General features: G+C 35.3%; 1 protein-coding gene across 1 annotated transcript in view; it reads left to right on the top strand.

Moving 5' to 3' along the window:
* Nucleotides 1-26,130, top strand: part of pde8b (phosphodiesterase 8B) — a 73,112-nt gene that overhangs the window by 39,486 nt on the left and 7,496 nt on the right. Inside the window, exons 11-21 of the mRNA XM_073824303.1 lie at nt 932-983; nt 3,285-3,362; nt 3,769-3,845; nt 6,973-7,137; nt 11,581-11,638; nt 13,496-13,625; nt 13,707-13,905; nt 16,049-16,266; nt 16,348-16,486; nt 16,560-16,727; nt 23,301-23,430. Coding sequence (XP_073680404.1) covers nt 932-983; nt 3,285-3,362; nt 3,769-3,845; nt 6,973-7,137; nt 11,581-11,638; nt 13,496-13,625; nt 13,707-13,905; nt 16,049-16,266; nt 16,348-16,486; nt 16,560-16,727; nt 23,301-23,430 — 1,414 coding nt within the window. The remainder of the gene's footprint in view (nt 1-931; nt 984-3,284; nt 3,363-3,768; nt 3,846-6,972; nt 7,138-11,580; nt 11,639-13,495; nt 13,626-13,706; nt 13,906-16,048; nt 16,267-16,347; nt 16,487-16,559; nt 16,728-23,300; nt 23,431-26,130) is intronic.

The following is a 26,130-nucleotide window of genomic DNA, read 5'->3' as shown; positions in this document are numbered from 1 at the left end:
ACTTATCTAAAATATTATATGAAACAATAATTTTTTTTATTTTAAAGAAATTAATAGGCTACGTTTATTCCACAATGAAACTGAAATTGATTAAAAGTAACGGTAAAGACATTTATAATATTGCACAAGATTTTAGGTAGAAATTTATATTCATTAAAGAATTCTGAAAAAAAAAAGGTTTCCACATGAAAATTGAGAAAAATAATAAGAAAGTCAGCATATCAGACTGATATTTTTAAGGATCATGTGACACTGAAGACTGTATATGATGCTAATAATTCAGCTTTGCTTGTGAGGAATAAATTATATTTTAAAATATATTCAAATAGAAAACAGTTATTTTAAATTGTAATATAATATCATTTAAATGTATTATTAATATTACTATATTTAATTAAATATTATATTTAATATTTATAATGTTTAACATTTATATTATCATTTTACTTTTTTTAATTAAGGATTTTTGTTCGATTTCATTTTTATTTTTCCAATGGCATTAGTATAAATGTTAAATGTTATATTTAATTATTGTATTTAATTGAACATTATATTTAATATTTTTACTTTTAAATGCATTCATATTTATATTATTATTTGGCTTTTTAAATAAAGGATTTTGCTAAATAGAATTGTATTTTTATTAAGTATTGACCTTTTTTTTTTAATTGTAACAAATCCATGGAAAGTAAGTGACATCTGACTGATATTTCAACAATCAGGTCTGGAACTAAACTTTTCAGCTCTATTCCACACAAAAGACAATCATCGTCTAATTAATCTGACACCTGATATCTGTCTATTGGTACATTTGTCACTGTTGTATTGCTGCCAGAACGTTTACACTGAGATCAGTGAGAGGCTTAAGCGATTAGATATCAGTGTGTGTGTGTGAGAGAGAGAGAGCTGATTAAAAATCTTTCTTTTGCAGGTTCATAAGTTGAGCAAAGAAGAGAAAGGCTGTGGTGAACACTCACAATCAGGTACAAACCACACCGTCTGTCCTTAACGCTTTGTTTGTTTGCTGTCTGTGTTGCATTATTGCTAATTAGCACACTGTAACCCATAATAACTCCGTATCGATTTGGTTTTTGTAACATGCAGTGAAGCAAACAAAAGCATGGATAAAAATGCACAGGTCAGTGCTGCATTGAGAAGTAGAGGGGAAAATAGAGAGATTGATCGTGGTGCAGAACAGACAGATGGCTGCAATGCACCCTGGGACAGTTGAGTGTCAGACTGTTAAAATTAGCCATAATAATTTGCTTGCCAATATATTTGCGTGCGTGTGCATATGTTACACGACCCAGTAAGTAACAGTGTTTACCATTTCAGTTGTGCTGCTTTCTAGGGCAAAAATCACAGTTTTTTTAATAAATATATAAAATGAAAAGAGAAAAATTAATTAAAATATAAAAAAATAAATATAAAGGACTGTAGTTATTCATTCATCTGTCTGTGTTTCATATTTCATAAAAAAACATAAATAAACAAAAATAAAATAAGTCTATCCAAGAAATAGTAGCGCTCCTAATATATGGGCCTTATTTAAATAATATATATTTTTAAAAGAAATGGAAATGTATTAAAATAGTGTAAATCAATTAATAGGTAAATAATTATAAAAGGTGATAGTATTACATTAAATTATATTTATTTAAATTAATAATAATTAATATACTTTGTGCAACCACTAAACATATTTTATCATTTTTAATACATACATATATATAATTTTAATATTTCACTTTTAAATAAAATAATTTGTTCAAAAATATTTTCAAGTAATTATCAAGTACAGCTTGTTTTAGTAGAAATATTACATTCAATTGCCATTAATAATTTTATTATTATATTTACATGTTGTATTTAATATTTGAGGTATTAATATTGTTATATATATATATATATATATATATATATATATATATATATATTAATATTAATTTATATTAATATAATATTTAATTACATGTTCTTTGATGATTGTGTATAATTAATTGTTACTTTTTATATTTAGAACATTAAATATATATTTATATTATTTTCATATTTCACTTTTTAAATAAAAAAATTTGTTCAATAGAATTTTTGTTTTTGCTATGTACTGAAATTAGCATCAAATGTATTAGTAGAAATATTTCATTTACTTGTTATATTTAATTTTTATAATATTTTATGTATTAATATTTTTATAAATAATTCCTTTTTTAACTAATTAAATTTTTAAATATGTTGAACGTAAATTTAAGTAACAATGATATGTTAATAATTTAATGTTTAATCAAATTTAAATGTATGGAAATTATATTATATATTAATTATATCACATTTTAATTAGTAATAATTAATATACTTAACTAATGGTTTGTGCAACCATTAACCCTTTAGTATACATATATAAATATTATATTTGTATTTAATTACATTTAATAATTTAATGATTGTGTTCAATTAAACATTATATTTAAAATTTATATTATTTAATGTATTAATATTATTTTAATATTAAAAGTTTGAAATCAAAGAATTTGTCCAGTAGCGTTTTTGTTTTGGCTACGTATTAAAATTAGCATAAAATATTTACTAGAAATATTACATTTTATTACATTTAATACTTATTGTATTTGCATGTTATATTTATTATTTGTAATATTTTATGTATATTTATATTTATTTTTTTAAATAATTGACATTTTAAATGTTTTAAATGCAAAAAATTCAGTGTTTAATAATATGTTTATGCAACATTAATATAACATTAATATAAATCAATTTATAAATAAATAACTATAAACAATTATAGTTAATAATAAATTAAATGTAAATTATTTTAACTAGAAATATTACATTTAATTGCATTTAATAATTTAATTATTGTATTTACGTGTTATATTTAATATATGTAATATTTTATTATATCAATGATTTAAATAATTAATTAATATAAAATCAGTTTATAAATAAATAGCTATAAAATATTGTAGTTAATGACAAAATTAATTATATTTATTTTAATTAACAAATATGTGCATCTGGTCTATTTTATTATTGTGAAAAGGGAAAGGAAAGTGTACTATTTTGACTTGCTCACTTTTGTCTGCTTCATGAAATCACTGCTGTGCTTGTGAAGATCATAATAATGATGATGATGATGCAGGTGAAAAAAAGTGGCGCTGTTTGGCTGTGTTCAGATAAGAGATGATGAATATAGTTACGTCTTTATGTGTGTGTTTGCGCATGTGCGCATTCGCTGCACTCATTCCTCTTTTGTCCTTATCCAGAATGCAATTCCTTGCGTCACAAGGACCGGAGGAAAGAGTCTGTGGACGTCAGATCCATCAGCTCTCACAGCAGCGATGGTAAGAGGAAGAGAGAGGAAGCATTTAATCACAACACACCCATAGAAACGAGCCAAAGAGAATCCCTTAACAGTTCAGAAGTAATTATGAAGAGAAACAGAGCAGGAAAGAAATTGGTGTTTTTGGTATGTGTGTTTATAATGCATTTTGTGTGTTATGTGAGTCAAAGCGTGTGTGTGTGTGTGTGTGTGTGTGTGTGTGTGTGTGTGTGTGTGTGTGTGTGTGTGTGTGTGTGTGTGTGTGTGTGTGTGTGTGTGTGTGTGTGTGTGTGTGTGTGTGTGTGTGTGTGTGTGTGTGGGCTTTTTGTGACGTGGCCAGCGTTGATGACATCAGCACACCCTCAGTCTCAATGCACTCTGACGCAGATGGAGCTATTTAAAGAGCTCTTCTCCTCTCTCTCTTTCAGCTCCCAGTCTACAGAACCGCAGATATTCCTCTATGGCCAGAATCCACTCCATGACTATTGAGGCTCCGATCACTAAGGTACACCTGCAGTATTATACACACCTGAAGACAAAAAACAAACAAACCTGTATTATAACCACCTGATTCAATACAGATCAATACAGCAGTACATCAAAAACCACAGTAAACAAACAACAGGACAACCAACTACAGGAAATTGGAGTTTGAATGACAGGGAGTGGAATCTATCTATCTATATATCTATCTATTGATCAATCTATCTACCCACACACACTCTCTGACACGCTCTAACAGGAAGTGGAAACTATCTTTATATCTATCTATCTATTGTTCTATCCATCCATCCATCTCTAGCTCTATCATTCTATCATTCATCCATCTATCTGGCTATCTATCTATCAACAGATAGCTAGCTGTCTGTCATTCTATTGTTTTGTCTATCCATCTACCTATCACTCCATCATTCTATCGTTCTGTCTATCCATCCATCATCCATCTATCGCTCTATCATTCTTTTGTTCTGTCTATCCTTCCATCCATCCATGCATCTATCGCTCTATCATTCTGTCTGTCTATCCATCCATCCATTCATCTATCGCTCTATAATTCTATTGTTCTGTCTATCCTCTCAACCATCCATGAATCTATCACTTTATCATTCTTTCGTTCTGTCTATCCTTCCATCCATCCATGCATCTATCGCTCTATCATTCTGTCTATCTATCCATCCATCCATCCATCTATCGTTCTATAATTCTATTGTTCTGTCTATCCTTTCAACCATCCATGAATCTATCGCTTTATCATTCTTTCGTTCTGTCTATCCATCCATCCATGCATCTATCGCTCTATCATTCTGTCTATCTATCCATCCATCCATCCATCTATCGTTCTATAATTCTATTGTTCTGTCTATCCTCTCAACCATCCATGAATCTATCGCTCTATCATTCTGTTTATCTATCCATCCATCCATCCATTCATCTATCGCTCTATAATTCTATTGTTCTGTCTATCCTTTCAACCATACATGAATCTATCGCTTTATCATTCTTTCGTTCTGTCTATCCTTCCATCCATCCATGCATCTATCACTCTATCATTCTGCCCATCCTTTATCCATCCATCACTCTTTTATTCTGTCATTCTGCCTATCCTTCCATGCATCCATCTGTCTATCGCTCTATCATTCTATCGTTCTGTCTATCCTTTTGATCCTCTCAACCATCCATGAATCTATCGCTCTATCATTCTGTTTATCTATCCATCCATCCATCCATTCATCTATCGCTCTATAATTCTATTGTTCTGTCTATCCTTTCAACCATCCATGAATCTATCGCTTTATCATTCTTTCGTTCTGTCTATCCTTCCATCCATCATGCATCTATCACTCTATCATTCTGCCCATCCTTTATCCATCCATCACTCTTTTATTCTATCATTCTGCCTATCCTTCCATGCATCCATCTGTCTATCGCTCTATCATTCTATCGTTCTGTCTATCCTTTTGATCCTTCCATCCATCCATGCATCTATCGCTCTATCATTCTGTTTATCTATCCATCCATCATCCATTCATCTATCGCTCTATAATTCTATTGTTCTGTCTATCCTTTCAACCATCCATGAATCTATCGCTTTATCATTCTTTCGTTCTGTCTATCCTTCCATCCATCCATGCATCTATCACTCTATCATTCTGCCCATCCTTTATCCATCCATCACTCTTTTATTCTATCATTCTGCCTATCCTTCCATGCATCCATCTATCTATCGCTCTATCATTCTATCGTTCTGTCTATCCTTTTGATCCTTCCATCCATCCATCCATCTATCGCTCTATCATTCTATCGTTCTGTCTATCCTTTCGATCCTTCCATCCATCCATCCATCATCCATCTATCGCTCTATAATTCTTTCGTTCTGTCTCTCCTTCCATCCATCCATGCATCTATCGCTCTATCATTCTGTTTATCTATCCATCCATCCATCCATTCATCTATCGCTCTATAATTCTATTGTTCTGTCTATCCTTTCAACCATCCATGAATCTATCGCTTTATCATTCTTTCATTCTGTCTATCCTTCCATCCATCCATGCATCTATCACTCTATCATTCTGCCCATCCTTTATCCATCCATCACTCTTTTATTCTATCATTCTGCCTATCCTTCCATGCATCCATGTCTATCGCTCTATCATTCTATCGTTCTGTCTATCCTTTTGATCCTTCCATCCATCCATCCATCTATCGCTCTATCATTCTATCGTTCTGTCTATCCTTTTGATCCTTCCATCCATCCATCTATCGCTCTGTCATTCTATCGTTCTGTCTATCCTTTCGATCCTTCCATCCATCCATCCATCATCCATCTATCGCTCTATAATTCTTTCGTTCTGTCTATCCTTCCATCCATCCATGCATCTATCGCTCTATCATTCTGTTTATCTATCCATCCATCCATCCATTCATCTATCGCTCTATAATTCTATTGTTCTGTCTATCCTTTCAACCATCCATGAATCTATCGCTTTATCATTCTTTCATTCTGTCTATCCTTCCATCCATCCATGCATCTGTCACTCTATCATTCTGCCCATCCTTTATCCATCCATCACTCTTTTATTCTATCATTCTGCCTATCCTTCCATGCATCCATCTGTCTATCGCTCTATCATTCTATCGTTCTGTCTATCCTTTCGATCCTTCTATCCATCCATCTATCGCTCTATCATTCTGTCATTCTAACAAAACTAACATTCAGTTTTTACAGACTTCACCTCTCTAGTTAAAAATGGCAGTTGTAGAAATGTTTTAGAATTTTAATTCAGTTCAAATTTTACATCCTTGTATTCAAATCCAAATTTTGGATTCTGTCTGCGTCCTCAATTCTAATTCGGTTCAAATTTGAGAATTGAATTGGAGTATAAAAGGTGTTCTCAATTCAGTTCTGAATAGCACACAATCCTGAGACACGCGCTGAACACCTTTGTCTCTGTGTATTTATGATTACTCGGTCATGACTGAGGATTTGTTGGTGACAGTGGAGGCAAAACAGACATCAGAGGGGAAAATTCTTCACTACATATATATTTTATGGATCTAAACCTTTGAGTGGTGGTTTGTTGTATTCTCTCACCCTCTGTTTTTGTTCTTGATGTATTTCATTGTCTTTATAGGTGATAAATATCATTAACGCAGCACAGGAGAGCAGTCCTGTGACAGTAGCGGAAGCTCTGGATCGTGTTCTGGAGATTCTGAGGACCACCGAACTCTACTCACCCCAGCTGGCCTCAAAAGAGGACGATCCCCACACCAATGACCTTGTGGGAGGCCTCATGAGTGTAAGTCAAGCATTCACCTTATATTCTTTAAAGGTGTTTTGTATTTTAACTATAATTATATTAATTGTATTTTATTATTAATCCTATATTTGATTTGATTAGATTTTCTTTTGTTTTTATTTTATTTTATTGGTAAAGTTATTGATTTTATTTTTATTCATAACCTTGTATTTAATTTAATTTAATTTTATTTCTAACCCTATTCATTGTATTTTAATAACCCTTTTTATCTTATTTTCTTTTAGTTATTTTTTCTTTCAGTCATTTTATTTCATTGCTAGCCCTATTCATTTTATTTTGTTTGTAACTATAATCAAATAAATTTTATTTTAATAATAGCCCTATATTTAACTTGATGTAATTTTTTAACAATTATTTTTATTGGTAACCCTATTCCTTTTATTTTACTTATTTATTTATTTATTTATTTATTTTTCTAACCATATTTATTGTATTTTAATAACCATTTTTATTTTATTTTATTAATAACCCTTTTTTATTTTATTTTATTATTTTATTTTATTTTATTGCTAGACCTATTCATTTTATATTATTTTTAACTATAATCATATCAAAATCAACTTGATTTTATTAATAGCCCTATATTTGAGTTGATAAAATTTTTGAAAAATTCATTTTATTGGTAACCCTATTCATTTTATTTTAGTTTATTATGTTTCGTATTTCTAACCCTATTCATTGTATTTTAATAAGCCTTTTTTATTTTATTTTAATTAATTAAATTTTATTTCATTTTATTTTAGTATTTTATTTTATTGCTAGCCCTATATTTGACTTTATGTAATTGTTTTCGGTAACCCAATTCATTTTATTTGATTAATAACCCTTTATTTTATTTTATTTTATTTATTTTATTTATTTCTAACCCTATTCGTTGTATTCTAATAACCCTTTTTTATTTTATTTTATATTAGTTATTTTAACTTATTGCTAGCCCTATTAATTTTATTTTATTTTTAGCTATAATTGTATTTATTTTATTTTATTGCTAACCCTATTCATTTTCTTTTATTTTATTTGAATTTATTTTATTATTAATTTTCCCCAATCCTGGTAATTTTACTCTATTATAACCCTTTTTTTATTTTATTTTATTCCTAACCCTAATCCTATTTGTTTTACTTTATTACTAACCCTATATTTTATTTAATTTGTTTATTTATTTATTTATTTTTTTTTAAATGTATTGCTAACCCTAATTATTTTTCCCTATTGCTTTGTTTGTTTTATTTTATATTTGTTTTGCAAAAGAGCGAGAAAATCCATCATATGACTCCTGTTTGGAACAAAATGTCACAAAGTACTACAAGTCATCTTACACCCACGTGATACACAGGAATAGCCCTAAAATACTCCTCAAACACACGCAGTCAAAAACATCATAAACAGTAAATTTCACAAAGCGATTTCCTGTACACAAACAAACCTCGACCAGAATTTTTCAGCAGAGAATCATCCTTACTGGAGAAATGCAGACGTGCTCTGCCAGGAAACTGGTCTTATATACAGCGTGTGACTGCATGTCAGTGGCAGTCGGTAGATGTGAATGCTCTTGTTTTCGTGGCACAGATACATTGAGCTCCATGCTGCCTGGCACAGACTGTTTCACAGTTAGCCAGCAGTCTGTGACGACAGTGCCGCGCTTGTTTACACAGCAGTCTCGCTGTCTGCCATCTCCACTTTGAAAGCGGCCCACTTTTAAACCAGACTTAAAATGTTTTAGACAAGAAAATAGTTGCTTGACTAAAAGAGGGTTCACACTGACAGAGCTTTGCAGGGACACACAAAACACAGAAGTCATTCGTTTGGGAGTCACAGAGACTTTCGGTGATGCAATGTAGTTGAGAAGTTTGCCAATACGCAGCGATGCAGTGGTTACTGGACAGTGAAGCTCAAATGATCTGCTTCCTGATATAGCTGGATACAAATACCGAGAAGTTTTAGCAGGGTTTACTTCTTGGCTGCAGACACGACTTGGGAGATTATTAGTTGGCAGGGTTCCCACCGAGCTGAAGAACTTGGGAATATCAGGGAATCTCAAACATTTCATGCCAGGAAAATCACAGAAATGAATAAAGTGTTAACATTTTTAGTTATTCTCAGCATTTCTTTTTAGAAATCATGCGAAGAAGAAAAAACCTTATCACAAACACCTGTAAAAGTCACGGAAAAATGAAAATTCAATAGTCAAAAGTATGGAAAGTTGACATCCTGTACATTTTAAACATTTATTTTATTTTGCTGATAACCCTAACCCTATTTATTTTATTTGACTTAAAACTGTTTTATTTAATTTTATTTTAAACCCTAATTCTGTTTATTTTACTTTATTACTAACCCTTAATTTAATGTAATTTAATTTTTTTATAATAATTTTCTATTGCTAACCCTAGTCCTTTTTTGTATTTATTTCTTTATTTTATTCTCATTAATTTAATTTTATATTGATTAATACCTCTTTTTATTTTTAACCACTATTTATTTTATTTGACTGATTACAGTTTTATTTATTTATTTATTTATTTTTTAAACCCTAATCCTATTCACTTTACTTTATTTTTAACTCTTATATCTTATAACTCTCTTTAATGTAATTTAATTTAATTTACTTTTATTGCTAACCCTAATCCTTTTTTCCATATTTATTGTTTTATTATTTTATTTTCATTTATATTCATTATTATCACTAACCCTATTAGTTTTATTTCATTGTATTTTATTTTTTTAACCCTAATCCTAATCATTTTACTGTATTACTGACCCTTAACCCATTTTCTTTATTTTTTTTATAGTTATTTATTTATTTATTAGTTTGTTTGTTTTATAATTTTATTTTCATTCATATTTATTATTATTAATATGCATTTTATTTGATTAATAACCATTTATATATGTTATTGCTGCTAACCCTATTCATTTTATTTTTGTTTTTTAAAAACCTAATCCTGTTCATTTTACTTTATTACTAATCCTTAATTTAATGAAATTTTTATTTATTTCTTATTGCTAACCCTAATCTTCTTTCCATATTTATTTTATTTTATTTTATTTCATTTTTATTAATTTTTATTTTTGACCATGATTTTATTAACTTTATTATTTATTTATATATTTTATTTGGCTGCCAACCATAACCCTATTCATTTTATTTGACTAATAACAATTTTATTTTATTTTATTTTATTTATTAAACCCTTAACCTATTCATTTTACTTTATTACTAACCCTTAGTTTAATGTAATTTAATTCAATGTATTTGATGCCATTTGAAAATGCATTTTTATTTATTTTTATTGCTAACCCCAATTCTTTTTTCCATATCTATTTATATATTAATTAGTTTGTTTTATTTAATTTAAGTATTATTCATATTCATTTTATTTTATTAATAACCCTTTTTTTTATTTTAATGACCTGGTGTGGGGTTAGTTTTTATTTTTAACCATCATTTTATTGACTTTATTAATAACGTATATTTGATTTGATTTGATTTTTTTCTTTGATAATCTTGAATATTTATTTGAATCAATTAAGTTTCGGGTCCTTTGGGTTTTTTAAATAAACTAATTGATACTTTTATTCAGAAAGGATGCATTAAATGCTTTTAAATGTGACAGTAAAGTCATTTACAACAAGAATTTTAATAATAATAATAATAAATGTTTTTGGAGCAGCAAATCAGAATATCAGAATGATTTTTGAAGAATCATGTGACACTGAAGACTGTAGTAATGATGCTAAAAGTTCAGCTTTGCATCACAAGAATAAATTACATTTTAAAATATTTTCTAATAGAAAATTATTGTAATTGTTGTTTTAATGTTATTTTAAAGCGTAATAAAATTTCACAATTTTACAGTTTTTTTTTAATACTTTTGATCATGCAAAATAACTACAAGCCAGAATTGGGCCTCTTCCTTTCACAATGTCATTTATCTCTGTTACATAAAGGTCAAGCGGATGCGATGCGCAAATCTCAAGAGTTCAAAATTCAGATGACCTTTTTGGTGGGTGACCTTTGGAGGGAGAGGTCAGAGGTCAATCGCACAGTGAAATATCCGAGTTGAGATAGTGCAGCTGTGACCTGTGATCATTACAGACGGGATGTGCGTGTGTCATATTTATGCGTGTACGCTTCTATTATCCTACGCCTGCAACATCTCAGACGGAGTTTGTTTTAAGTACTGGATGAGTCTCTTTGAATCTGGGTCTGTTTTGTGTGTGTTTAATATCCTGTAGGCCTGATAAATGGCTTTTCTCATGAGAGCATGCAAGCGCGAGTGAGTTATGGGTAGCGTGGTAGTGCTGTGCTTAAGTGTGTTGTTATGATTATGTTGGCTGGAAACTATATTTTGGCTTCCTCAAGTCTTTTTCTCTTTCATTTCGGTCAGATATACTGATGTGTGTTTTTCTTCATTTCAGGATGGACTCAGAAGGCTCTCTGGGAATGAGTATGTCTTCTCCAAAAGTGCATTACACAGTAAGTTCTTGAACTTAAAATGATTATTTATATAATGTAGATGAAAGGCTGGAAGTTGTAAACTTAACTATTATTAAAGACAGGAAGAATAAAAAATTCTGTTTACCTTCTTGGGTATACCATTTATGTATTATTTAGTTTAAAAGGATATAATATAAAATATAAAAGGCACTTAATTGTGAGGGATTGAGAGTTAAAAGGTTTTCTAAGCTGTTTAAAGCAGGGTTATTGTTTGTAAAAATAAAAAAAATATTATAAATAAAGCTAAAATATAATATAAATATTATATGGGAAAACTAAAATAAGTTTGGGTTAAAGCACTAAAATGATCAACTGCAAATAAAGTAAAACATAATAAAAAGAAATAAAATAAAATAAAAAATAAATGAAACCTAAAAATTATTCAAAATTAAACTATAATAAAAAACTGAACTATCTAAAAAAAAAACCTAATAAATAAAAAAAATACATGGCTTATTACTCAAATTAAATTTAAATAAAAACTCATTTTAAACTTAATCATCTAAAACTGAAATAAAAATAAAGGAAAACTAAATAATATATAAAACCAGTAAATGTAGTCCTAAAAAAGAAGAACTAATAAATGACAAAATACATGGCAAAGCTATTAAAATGAAAATGACAACTGAAATTAAACTGAACTGAACTATCTAAAATAAATTCAAATGCAACCTAAATAATATATAAAAAGAAAAATTAATACATTACAAAATACATGACAAAATGTGTCAAATTAAACTAAAAGCTGAAATTAAACTGAACAACTTAAAACTGAAATAAAAATAAATAAAGCAAAAAAATGACAAAAAGTAAATAATAAAATCACAGAAATTAATGTAATATTTAAAAATTAAAGCAAAATTAAAATGAAAACTGAAATTACGCTGAACCATGTAAAACTGAAATAAAAATAAATTTGTCCTAAATAAGATAAAAAAATAGATGACAAAATACATTGCAAAATTACTAAAATTAAAATAAAAATTTACATTAAACTGAACTGAACCATCTGAAATAAAATAAAATACAACCTAAATAATATATAAAAAAGGAAAATGTATGCATTACAAAATACATTTACATATACAAAATTTAAATAAAACTACAAATTAAAGCTGAAATTAAAACTGAACTAAATTACTGAAATAAAACTAAAACTGAAATAAAATGAAACCTAAATTATATATTTAAAAAACTAATAAATGACAAAAGTAAATGACAAAACTAAACTTTTAAAATGAAAACTGAAAATGTAAAAAAAATAAAGCAAAATTAAAATGAAAACTAAAATAAAAATAAAAATGAATTAAACCTAAGTTTTATATAAAAAATTATAAATTAAAAAATACATAGCAAAATTAGTAAAATAAAAAAAAACTGATATTAAATTGAACAATCTAAAAATGAAATAAAAATAAATGAAACCTAAATAATGTAAAAAATGGGGGGGGGGGGGGAAATAACAAAAGTAAATAACATTATTAATTACTGAAATTAAATTGAAATAAGACTGAAATACAATTAAAAAAAACAAAATATAAATATTAAAGTAAAATTAAAATGAAAACGGAATTAAACTGAACAATCTAAAACGGAAACAAAAATAAATTAGACCTAAATAATAAAAAAAGAAAAAATGACAAACGTAAATAACTAAAAAATGTACTAAAACTTATATATATAAAATTAAAACTGAAAATATAAAAATTAAAGCAAAATTAAAATGTTAATAAAAACTATAATAGTATGTAATGAACTCTAGTTGAAAGTATGTGAAATGTTTTTGTGCCTTTCTGCCATGTTCCATCTTTGACCATCACCCATTTGACCCGTCAGATATGAGTCAGAGTCAGCTGGCAGTGCCTGTCCCGTTAAACGACATCCCGTCCTCCATCGCAGAGCTGCTCAACGAGGAGGAACGCTGGGAATTCAATATCCTAGAGCTGGAAGCAGCTACTCACAAGAGGTACCAGAAAGTTAAACTTTTCTTTGTGTAAAACTTATTTTGAATGGGAAAAGTTCTGATTGCCATAATATGTGTGTGTAGGCCACTCTCAAACCTGGGGCTGAAGATCTTCTCTGCGTTTGGCGTGTGTGAGTTCCTAAACTGCACAGAGGCCACGTTGCGCTCGTGGCTGCAGGTGATCGAGGCGAATTATCACGCATCCAACTCCTACCACAACTCCACACACGCTGCAGATGTTCTGCACGCCACAGCATACTTCCTGCGCAAGGACAGAGTCAAGGTAACCCTGACAACCAATCACAACACACGAATACAAATGTCTTAAATGGGTCATCGGATGCAAAGTTCACTTTTGCATGTTGTTTGAACATAAATGTGTGTTGGCATTTACTCACACCATTCATCAGACCTGAGTTTTAATACCTGATTTATTATTCAAGAGATTTTTTAATACATTTCAAATAAATTAATGCAGTGTAAATTATGCGTTGTAATAAAATGTAATTTTGCTACTTTTTTCTAGTTTATTGTTATTGTTGTTATTGTTATTTTATTTTTATTTTATTATTTGTACATAATGTAAATTAATCCATATTTCTCTATATTTCTAATTTGTAAAATTCTCTTCTATACTGGAAATTCCTTCTCTAAATTTGATATTGTTGCTTATCAGCAGTCGTATAAGCATTTCACTTCATATCATACCGTGTATGACTGTGTATGTGACAAATAAAATTTGAATTTGAATTTAATAAAATGCCGTACTGTTATAGATGACCTTAGCCAAATCAAAAATAAATATATACTGGATTAAATCAAAATGATCCATATTGATTTATATTAAATAGTGGTTGACTTATATTTCTTAATAACTAAATAATATACATTTCATGAATATATATAATTATAAATATTCTAAATATTATATTGTGTTATATTATATTATAAAAAAATATTTTCAATTATTATTCAATTTTAAAATACAAAAAAATGGATATTGAACTTATATATTTAATATTAATATTGAACAAGAATTTATAATGTAATATAATGATTTATATTGAATAGTGCTTCACTCATATTTCTCAATAACTAAATTAACTAAAAAAAATTATAAATATTATATTACATTATATTATATTATAAAAAATAATATTTTATGATTATTCAGATTCAAAATAAAAAACAACTGAAAATGAAATTATACATTTATTATTAATACTTAACATGAATTTAGAATATAATAATGTAATATAATGTAATGTTTTATATTGAGTAGTGGTTGACTCATATTACTCCATAACTAAATAATATGCATTTTATAAATATTCCAAATGTTATATTATAAAAAATAATTTAACATGAGTTTATAATGTATTGTAATGATTTATATTGAATAGTGGTTCACTCATATTTCTCAATAACTAAATTAACAAATATATACATGTTATGAATATATTTTTGTATAGATATTATATTATATTATATTATATTATACAAAATTATATTTAATGATTATTCAAATTCAAAATACATAATCTAATTATACATTTAATATTAATATTTAACATGAATTTAATATAATTTAACATTTAGTTTTTTCTTAAATATTCTGAATTTTATATTATATTATATATTACATTACAAAAAATAATATTCAATGATTATTCAAGTTCAAAATACAAAACAAATGGATTTTAAATTATACATTTAATATTCATATTTTACATGATTTATTTAATATAATATAATGATTTGTATTGAATAGTGGTTGGCTCATATTTCTAAACTAAGTTAACTTAATATGCATTTTATAAATAATATTTATATTAATAATTACTATATTATTATATTGTATTATACTGTATTATATTATATAAAAATTAATTTTCAATGACTGTTCAAATTCAAAGTATATAACGTTTAGAAATTTTAATTATACATTCAAAATTCGATTTTAACATAAAATATAATATTTAATAGTACTATCCTAATATGTATTAAAAATCACTTTAAAATATGTTATTTAAAATATATATTTTAAATGAATTTCTAATAATTATTAAGATATTTCTATTAAATGTTTAACATTGATGTTAGATATTTTACTCAAGAAATGTAACATTTTTATACATCGAATACATTTTTGATAATGCATATCAAATCTTAAAGTAAAGCCACCAAATATTTTTAACATTAATTTGTAATCTTTAACAGTAATGTAAAAAATCACTATATTTGAATGTTCAATATATTTAAAACAGAAATTGTATCTGTTGACAAAGCCAGAGTTATTAAATAATGCCGTTCATCTGAAAATGGCTTAATATTAGCAGATAAATCAGTCAATCAGTAATATTGAGCTGATCTAAACAATGTTGGCCTAACTTTTAAAACCTACGGCATCTATGCTGTGTTTACAGGGCAGTCTTGACCAGCTGGATGAAGTAGCAGCACTGTTGGCAGCCACAGTCCATGACGTAGATCATCCGGGCCGAACAAACTCATTCTTGTGCAACGCAGGCAGTGAACTAGCCATTCTGTACAACGACACGGCCGTCCTAGAAAGTCACCACGCCGCTCTAGCGTTCCAGCTTACTGTACGAGACAGCAAGTGCAACATCTTCAAAAACATGGAAAGGTATCATCAGCTTAATCATATATTTCATATGTCTCAACATATGATCAACAAACTAAACTCTCAACCTCTCAATATATGCAGGACTCAGTTTCGAACCCTACGGCAGGCCATAATAGACATGGTGCTGGCGACGGAAATGACACGACATTTCGAACACGTCAACAAGTTCGTAAACAGCATCAACAAACCAATGAGTGCCATTGAGGAGACCAGCTCCAATGTAAGACACACGTCACTGTGTTTCCATACTGTGTGAGTACAGTCCAACTAATGGCAATCTGCATGCATTACAGAGTGAAGGCAGTGATTGTGAGGGGCAGGCCAGTATTCGCAACTCTCCTGAGAATCGTCTGTTAATTAAACGGATGCTGATTAAATGCGCCGACGTGGCCAATCCCTGCAGACCTTTGGAGCTCTGCATCGAATGGGCTGGTCGCATTTCAGAGGAGTACTTTGCTCAGGTAAACACATTCAATCATATTTTCAACCACGTTCCCTTATGCATATACATACAGTGTCTTTTGAATTTTTATTGTCATTTATCTTTCGGAAGATTTCAAGTGAAATGTAGTATTTCTTAAGTATAGTGTGTAGTACTTAATTTAGATTTATATACTTCAAGATTTGATCAAAGGGATAGTTCACACTAAAATAAAAATGACAGCATGGTTTACTCACCCTCAAGCCATCCTAGGTGTATATGACTTTCTTCTTTTAGATGAATGCAATCGGAGTTATATTAAGACAAATGTCATGTCCTGGCTCTTCCAAGCTTTATAATGGCAGTGAATGGGTGTTGAGGTTTTGAAGTCCAATAAAGTGCATCTATCCATCATAAAAGGTAATCCACATGACTCTGGTGGGTTAATAAAGGCCTTCCGAGTGGACTCGATGCATTTGTGTAAGAAAAATATACATGTTTAAAACTTTACCTCGGTATATATGACTTTCTTCTTTCAGATAAATGCAATCTGAGTTATATTAGGAAAAATGTCATGTCCTGGCTCTTCCAAGCTTTATAATGGCAGTGAATGGCTGTTGAGATTTTGAAATCCAATAAAGTGCATTTATCTATGTCACGGGGGAGAAAACACACAACAAGGCTGGCTGGTGAACAAAAGCCCCGGAGGGTGGATTTATTAAAAATGAAGTACGTGAAGAAGTGAAGGGGGAATTAAAGTTCGTGGTGTTGTCGTGGCTGGTGCTCCTGTGAAGTCCTCGTGCTCGTGAAGGTGGGTGTCCAGGCGTGCTCAATCGGGCTGTCGGTCACTCGCTGCCTTCGGGGAGAAGAGAGACAAAGGATTAGAGCCAGTACGTTCAGCATGAGACAGTCGTCTGTCGAAGTGTGCTTGGTGGTGGCTTTTAAAGCCACTTGATGATCGCCGGCAACTGGGACCGATCAGCCCATGATGAGGACGTGCAGGTGTGCTGCGTTGGTTGCCAGGGCGACGCTGATGAGCCCAGAGAGACTAGTCACATCCCCCCCCCTAAGCGTCGTCCTAGTCCTGGGAACGAGAGCAGACAGTAGGGGTGAAATAAGGGGTGGGTGGGGAATGACCCCTGACAGACCTGCAAAAGCTGTCCACATCCGCGAGAGTCCATCGGCGTTGGCGTTGGCGGCCCCGGCCCGATGTCGCACTTCGAAGTGGAAGTCCTTGGAGCGCGAGGAACCAGCGGGTCACCCTGGCGTTGGTGTCCTTGGCCCGGGCCATCCACTGTAGGGGGCATGGTCGGTCACCAGGGTGAACTTACGGCCGAGAAGGTAGTAACGCAGCTCCAGGACTGCCCACTTGATGGCCAGGGCCTCCTTCTCGACGGCGGCGTAGTTCTTTTCTGCCTTGGACAGCTTCCTGCTGATATAAATGATGGGATGCTCCTCACCTTCCTGGATCTGTGACAGGACGGCTCCTAGTCCGGTATCGGAGGCATCCGTCTGCAGCAGGAAGGGGCAGCCGAAGTCGGGAGCGCGGAGCACCGGCGACGAGGAGAGGGCCGTCTTGAGCCGAGCAAAGGCCTCCTCCGTGGCTGTTGTCCAACAGATCTTCTCTGGCTGCCCCTTCCTGGTCAGGTCTGTCAGGGGGGCGGCTAAAGAGGAGAAGTTGGGGATAAAACAGCGATAGTACCCCGCCAACCCCAAAAAGGCTCGTACCTGGGACTTCGTCTGGGGCTTTGGAGCGGACCGGATCGCCTCCACTTTCTTATCTTGGGGTCGGATGAGCCCACGACCGACCTGGAAGCCCAGGTACTTCGCCTCTGATAGCGCTAGGTGGCATTTGCGGGGGTTGGCGGTCAGTCCAGCCCGCCGGAGCTCCGAGAGCACCCTCCGCAGACGTTCCAGATGTTCATCCCATGCCTCGGAATGGATGACGACGTCATCTAGGTAGGCCGCCGCGTATGCTTGGTGGGGCCTCAGAACGATGTCCATCATGCGCTGAAACGTGGCAGGCGCTCCATGCAGGCCGAAGGGGAGGGTCCGGTACTGCCAGTGGCCACTAGGGGTAGAAAAAGCAGTTTTCGGTTTAGCAGAGGATGAAAGGGGTACCTGCCAGTATCCCTTTGTTAGGTCCAGGGTGGAGATGTACCGGGCCCTCCCCAGGCGGTCCAACAGCTCGTCGACCCGAGGCATGGGATAGCCGTCGAATTCGGAGACTTCGTTGAGGCGGCGGAAGTCATTGCAGAAGCGGAGGGTGCCATCCGGCTTGGGTACCATTACAATGGGGCTGGACCATGGGCTGCGAGATGGTTCAATTACCCCCAACTTCAGCATTTCCTGGATCTCATCCTCTATAGCCTGCCGACGAGCTTCTGGGACTCGGTAGGGCCGTTGCCTGACGTTCACTCCAGGGGGCGTCCTGATGGCGGCGAGCTGGTCCCGGGTCCCTTGCCATTTCTTCAGTAAGTTAATGTGATATAACTGCTCTGCTTGTCTCCGTCCAGGTTGGCGTATTCGGTAGGTAACGGGTCCAACCTTCTCAACGACTGTGTACGGGCCTTGCCAGTTGGCCAGGAACTTGCAAGCAGAGGTGGGGACCAAGACCATCACCCTGTCTCCCGGCTGGAACTCCCGTGGTTGGGCTGCCCGATCGTAGTGGCGTTGTTGGGCCTGCTGTGCCTTGCTGAGATGTTCCCGGACTAATGGCATGACACGGTCGATCCGTTCCCTCATCTGCTTGATGTGTTCGATGACCGTGCGGTGGGGGGCAGGCTGCTGCTCCCAAGCTTCCCGAGCGACATCCAGCAGCCCCCTTGGCTGGCGGCCGAACAGGAGCTCAAAGGGGGTGAAACCAGTTGAGGCTTGGGGGACCTCACGGATGCCGAAGAGGACGTAGGGGATCATGAGGTCCCAATCCCGCTTGTCTTCGGCTGCCACCCTTCAGAGCATTTGCTTCAGAGTTTGATTAAAGCGCTCAACGAGTCCGTCGGTCTGCGGGTGGTAGACGGTTGTCCTCAACTGTTTCACCCGCAGCAGCCTGCAGAGGTCAGCCATTAGCCGGGACATGAACGGTGTTCCCTGGTCAGTCAGGATCTCGGTCGGTATGCCCACCCGGCTGGCCAACAGAAACAGTTCCTGGGCGATGGCTTTCGCTGTGGCTTTCCTCAGGGGGACTGCTTCCGGATACCGGGTGGCGTAATCCACGATGACGAGGATGTGTTCGTGTCCTCGGGCAGACTTAGGCAACGGCCCTACGAGATCCAATCCGATCCGCTCGAAGGGCACCTCGATGATGGGTAAAGGAATCAGCGGGCTGGGGGGAGGAGTCCTGGGTGCCGTGCGCTGGCAGGTCGGGCAGGCTCTACAGAACCCCTTCACATCGGCCTCCAGGCCCGGCCAATGGAAGCGGTCCCGGATCCACTGGATGGTATTCGCTGCCCCCAGGTGACCTGCCATCGGATGGGAGTGGGCCAACTCCAGGATAGTCTCCGTCTTCGTTCGGGGAATGACCAAAAGCTCCTTCTCCTCCCCCCGTCGCTGGGCCACGCAGTATAGCAGACCGCTTCGGACGATGAAATGCGGGAGAGGATGGGGCCGTGGGAGGACGTCGTTGCCGTCGACGGCTCTGACCTGGTTCCAACAGTGCTTTAAACGATCGTCCTCCCGCTGGTCCTTGGCGAAAGAGCCCCCCCGGCTGGCCTGTTGGAAGACATCATAAAAGAGATTAACGCTTTGAGAGGGGGACTCACCATCTCTCCCGCTGTCCGAAGCTAGCAGCGCTGGCCGGCGGCGGGGTCCTCTTGGCCGGCTGCAGCGGCGACGGTTCCCTCCCGGGCTGGCGGGCTGAGCGGCGGCGGCGAGCAGGCGGTCAAACCCCGGCCAATCTCTTCCAAGCAGTAAGGGGACTGGTAAATTTTCCATTAGTCCAACCTCCACCGACCAGGTGCCATGGGCGGCGGTGACGTTCACGCGGCGAGCTGGAACTTGTTGGGTGTCCCCGTGCACACACGTGATCGGTAGGTAACTCTTCTGGCCATGGTGAGGAGGACATAGCTGGGCCTGGACGAGGGTGACTGTGCTGCCCGAGTCCAGAAGCGCCCGGATGGGCTTGCCGTTCAGCTTTACCTCCGCCTCTGGAGCCGCAGGTGGGACGCGCTGATGGACAATGCAGCCCGCCAGCCATGCCCGTGGAGGTATCGTGGGTCCAGCGGTGGGCATGGGCTCGTCCATCGGAGAGGGAACCGTCGGTCTGCCAACTGCGTGCGAGGTACCCTCCGGCGTGCGTCGCTCCTGGACCACCCTCCAGGGGAACGGCGGCGCTCTCTCCCCAGCCTCCCGATGGTGGACAGCATCCGCCAGCTCGATCGCCTCCACAAGGGCGAGGACGGTGGCGGGGTTCCTCATCCCCACCGCCTGACGATGGGACAGAGGCAGGGCGCGGAGGAGGCGATCGATGACCACTCGTTCCACTACCTGAGCTGCGTCGGTGTCTCCGTCTAGCAGCCAATGCTGCGCTAGGCGGACGAAATCAGCGGCTTGGGCTCGGGCTGGCACCCGGGCTTTAAATTCCCACTCGTGGAACTGTTGCGCCGCACAGATGGGGGACAGACCAAGCCTGTCGAGGATTTCGCGCTTCACTTCCGTGTAGTTCTCCGCGATCACAGGGGGAAGAGAGAAATACGCTCGCTGAGCGTCACCAGTGAGAAGGGGTGCCAGCGCCGAAGCCCAATCTTCAAGCAGCCATCCTTCTCAGTTGGCTGTAGTTTCAAACATTTGTAAGAATGCTTCAACATCGTCGTGAGCCGTCATCTTGGGTAAAAGCCGAGCAGCCCGCATCCGGGGGTCAGGTAGTGGAACTGGCTGGGCAGCTTGGGCACGAAGGGCAGCGTGTTCTTCTTCAGCTCTGCCCTGCCGAGTGGCCAGATGTTCCACAATTTGCTGCTGACGGATGCTTACTTCTGTGAGGCGTTGCAGCAGCTCGTCCATTTTCCAAGGGGAGAGAGGGCGCCGATCGATGCTGAGGGGGTGAACAAAAAGAAAAAAAACAAATTAATGCGGTGCAGTGCCAACACTTGTGTGTGAATTCTCCTGCAATGCCCGCATTCTCCACCAGATGTCACGGGGGAGAAAACACACAACAAGGCTGGCTGGTGAACAAAAGCCCCGGAGGGTGGATTTATTAAAAATGAAGTACGTGAAGAAGTGAAGGGGGAATTAAAGTTCGTGGTGCTGTCGTGGCTGGTGCTCCTGTGAAGTCCTCGTGCTCGTGAAGGTGGGTGTCCAGGCGTGCTCAATCGGGCTGTCGGTCACTCGCTGCCTTCGGGGAGAAGAGAGACAAAGGATTAGAGCCAGTACGTTCAGCATGAGACAGTCGTCTGTCGAAGTGTGCTTGGTGGTGGCTTTTAAAGCCACTTGATGATCGCCGGCAGCTGGGACCAATCAGCCCATGATGAGGACGTGCAGGTGTGCTGCGTTGGTTGCCAGGGCGACGCTGATGAGCCCAGAGAGACTCGTCACAATCTATCATAAAAAGTACTCCACATTACTCTTTGGGGTTAATAAAGGCCTTCTGAAGTGATTCAATGCGTTTATGTAAGAAAAATACACGTTTAACACTTTACTTTGGCATTTATGACTTTCTTCTTTCAGACTAGTACAATTGGAGTTGTATTAAAAAATGTCCTGGCTCTTCCAAGCTTTATAATGGCAGTGAGTGGGTGTTGAGATTTTAAAGTCCAATAAAATGCATCTATCCATCATAAAAGTACTCCACTTGACTCTGGTGGGTTAATAAAGGCCTTCTGAGTGGAATCGATGCATTTGTGTAAGAAAAATATACATGTTTAAAACTTTACCTAGGTGTTTATGACTTTCTTCTTTCAGACGAATACAATTGGAGTTGTATTAAAAATATCCTGGCTCTTCCAAGCTTTATAATGGCAGTGAATGGGTGCTGAGATTTTGAAATTCAAAAAAAGCATCATCCATCATAAAAGTACTCCACACGGGTCCGGAGTGTTAACAAAGGCCTTCTGAAGTGAATCGATGCGTTTGTGTAACAAAAATATTTATATTTAAAACTTTATAAACTCTAATCTTTAGCTTCTGCTAACCCTTCAAAAATCTCAGATTTTGTCACTTTCTCTTTTGTCTCAGTATTTATGTTTTGACTTTTGCTTTCAAACACATAGCAGTGCTATTTTAATAGAATTAACATGCTACTGTGTATTTTTTTATTTATTTTGAATTCGTTTTTATAGAGGTTTCGTTGAACTTTGTTGTTTCGCCATGAAACAGGAAGTTGTTATAATTCAGGCATACAATGTCCGATGTGCCCCAATTGTCACATGTTTGATAAGACTCCTGTCCTGAACACATGCCCAGGCCCTTTCAACACTACCCTGCAGCTTTATTAAAACTCTGATTGTATTTGTCAAATGAAGAAAGTCATATACACCTTGGATGGCTTGAGGATGAGTAAATCATTGGGTAATTTTTATTTTTTGGGTGAACTATCCCTTTAAGATGTCATTTTACAAAAACATGTCTCCACTCTCCAGTCATTTGCTTTCTGTATTTGCAATCTCCCTTTTTTTCTTAGACTGACGAGGAGAAAAGACAAGGATTGCCGGTTGTCATGCCAGTGTTTGACCGGAATACCTGCAGCATTCCGAAATCCCAGATCTCGTTTATCGACTATTTCATCACAGACATGTTTGATGCCTGGGATGGTAAATATACACACACTTACAAACACAATACATTGGTAATTTCTAATAATCAGGGTTGTGTTGTTCAAAAATCTATGTTTTTGCAGCCATTTTGACAAAGTTTTGATATTTTTAATATTTCATATCTCAATATTTATGTTATAGCATTGTAATTTTAGTATAATTGAGACACTGTTATGTTTTTTTATTAATATTGGTTAGTTTTTATTCTTATTTTTGACCCTGGACCACAAAACCAGTAGCACGGGTATATTTGTAGAAATAGCCAAAAATAAATAGTATGGGTCAAAATTATAGATTTTTTTTATGCCAAAAATCATTAGGATATTAAGTAAAGATCATGTTTCATGATGAGATTTTGTAAATTTCCTACTCTAAATATATCAAAACTTAATTTTTGATTAGTAATACACATTAATAAGAACTTCATTTGAACAACTTTAAAGGTGATTTTTTTGCACCCTCAGATTTCAGATCTCAACCAAGTATTGTTCTATCCTAACAAACCATACATCAATGGAAAGCTTATTTATTTAGCTTTAAAAAAATTCAGCTGAAAAATTATTTTTGTATCAATCACAATGTACAAAAATTGACGCTTATGACTGATTTTGTGGTCCAGGGTCACATATTTTTAGCCATTGAAATGTATTTTTGTTGTGTTGTTTCTTTTTTTTAAATAGTTTTTAAACTGTATGTATATATATATATATATATATATATATATATATATATATATATACACACACACACACAGTTTAAAAACTATTTAACATTTTTATTTAAACCGTTTATTTATATATATATATATATATATATATATATATATATATATATAATTTTTTTTTATTATTATTATTTTAGTTTTTTTTATTTTAGTTATAGCTATTTTAATACATCAAGTAAAAATAAATAAGAAATGTTTCCTTGGCTACTAGGTAAAATAAAAATTAAATAAAATAATAAATAAAATTTAATTTAATAATATTTTATTATTTATATTTAATATTTATTTTATTTCAAATAAAATAACCTTTTCTCACAGCCAACTGAAAACAAGAACACTCAACACAGACAAAAGGTTTATTTGCAGATCATACATAATTCTCAAGTTCTCAACTGGTTTATTAGATCTTGCCTTAAGATCGCTGTAAAGTTTACTATGAAGTTTAATATGAAATATTTCACTCAGCTCTATAACAAGTCCAAAAAAGAAGTATCACCAAACACTGAGTAGAAAATGATCACTCTGGTACGAAATAATGAGGAAGTATTATATATGAGTGTCTGTGTTTGAGAGAGAGACAGAGAGAGAATACTTTCCCAGGCATCTTTTGACTCATCTGGTTCTCCTAAAAGAGATGAAATGGTCCATTAGCGGCAGTAGATGTTGGACCAGAGGGGTTGAGAACGGGGGGTGTATCAGACGGTTGCTGAGAGGTTGTGATAATGTTATCCAGAGGTTGAGCTGGCTGTGGCGAGATTTGGAAACTTTCGGTTCTGTTTCCCACTGAGCCGAACCCCAGAGAATAAACCTGCTTACTGTCAACACACAACAAGCGTGATGTCACGGAAACTTTAAAAATGGTGGAGAGGGGCAGGGGGTGAGTGTGTGTGTGTATGTGAGAGAGAGAAAGAATGCGCATCTGTGTGTGTGTGTCTTTGATTTCCGTAGTCTGGGGTCAGGATGCAGTGAAGCAGAATCTCTTGAGCTCTCCGCAGATTTAGTTCCCAAGGTCACAATCAGGTCAGTTTATCATGGAGGAGCTGTGTGTGTGTGTGTGTGTGTGTGTGTGTGTGTGTGTGTGTGTGTGTGTGTGTGTGTGTGTGTGTGTGTGTGTGTGTGTGTGTGTGTGTGTGTGTGTGTGTGTGTGTGTGTGTGTGTGTGTGTGTGTGTGTGTGTGTGTGTGTGTGTGTGTGTGTGTGTACTTGGTATTCATCACGTTGTGGGGACCAAATGTCCCCACAAGGATAGGAATACCAGTAGATTTTGACCTTGTGGGGACATTTCTCAGGTCCCCATGAGGAAACAGGCTTATAAATCATGCACAATGAGTTTTTTTGAGGAAGTAAAAGTGTGCACAATCTCCTGTGAGGGCTAGGTTTAGGTGTAGGGTAGGTGTAGGGCGATAGAAAGTACGGTTTGTACAGTATAAAAACCATTACGCCTATGGAATGTCCCCATAAAACATGTAAACCCAACGTGTGTGTGTGTGTGTGTGTGTGTGTGTGTGTGTGTGTGTGTGTGTGTGTGTGTGTGTGTGTGTGTGTGTGTGTGTGTGTGTGTGTGTGTGTGTGTGTGTGTGTGTGTGTTAGATTCAGCAGGGGGCACTGAAAACATCCTCAAGAGGATGTACCAGAAATCTGAGAGTGTGCGCATATGTGTGAACATTGAAAATGCCATATTTACACTCATGCAAACAACAACACATACAGTCGCCCGTCTGTAGTCCGTCTACCAGAAACCAAATGCAGTTGAAGATGGTGAGATGAGAAAGAACAACATTAGAATTATCAACACTTGCTGATAGATAGATAGATAGATAGATAGATAGATAGATAGATAGATAGATAGATAGATAGATAGATAGATAGATAGATAGATAGATAGATAGAAACAAGAATTATTTTATATCTTTATATTTTATTAAATGGAATAGAATGGAATGCAATATACTTTAAAATAGGTTAACTTAGATA

Source organism: Garra rufa, chromosome 19 (assembly GCF_049309525.1).
Source record: "Garra rufa chromosome 19, GarRuf1.0, whole genome shotgun sequence".
NCBI lineage: Eukaryota > Metazoa > Chordata > Actinopteri > Cypriniformes > Cyprinidae > Garra > Garra rufa.
The sequence above is the reverse complement of the archived record's forward strand: the minus strand, read 5'-3'. Positions and strand labels throughout refer to the sequence as shown.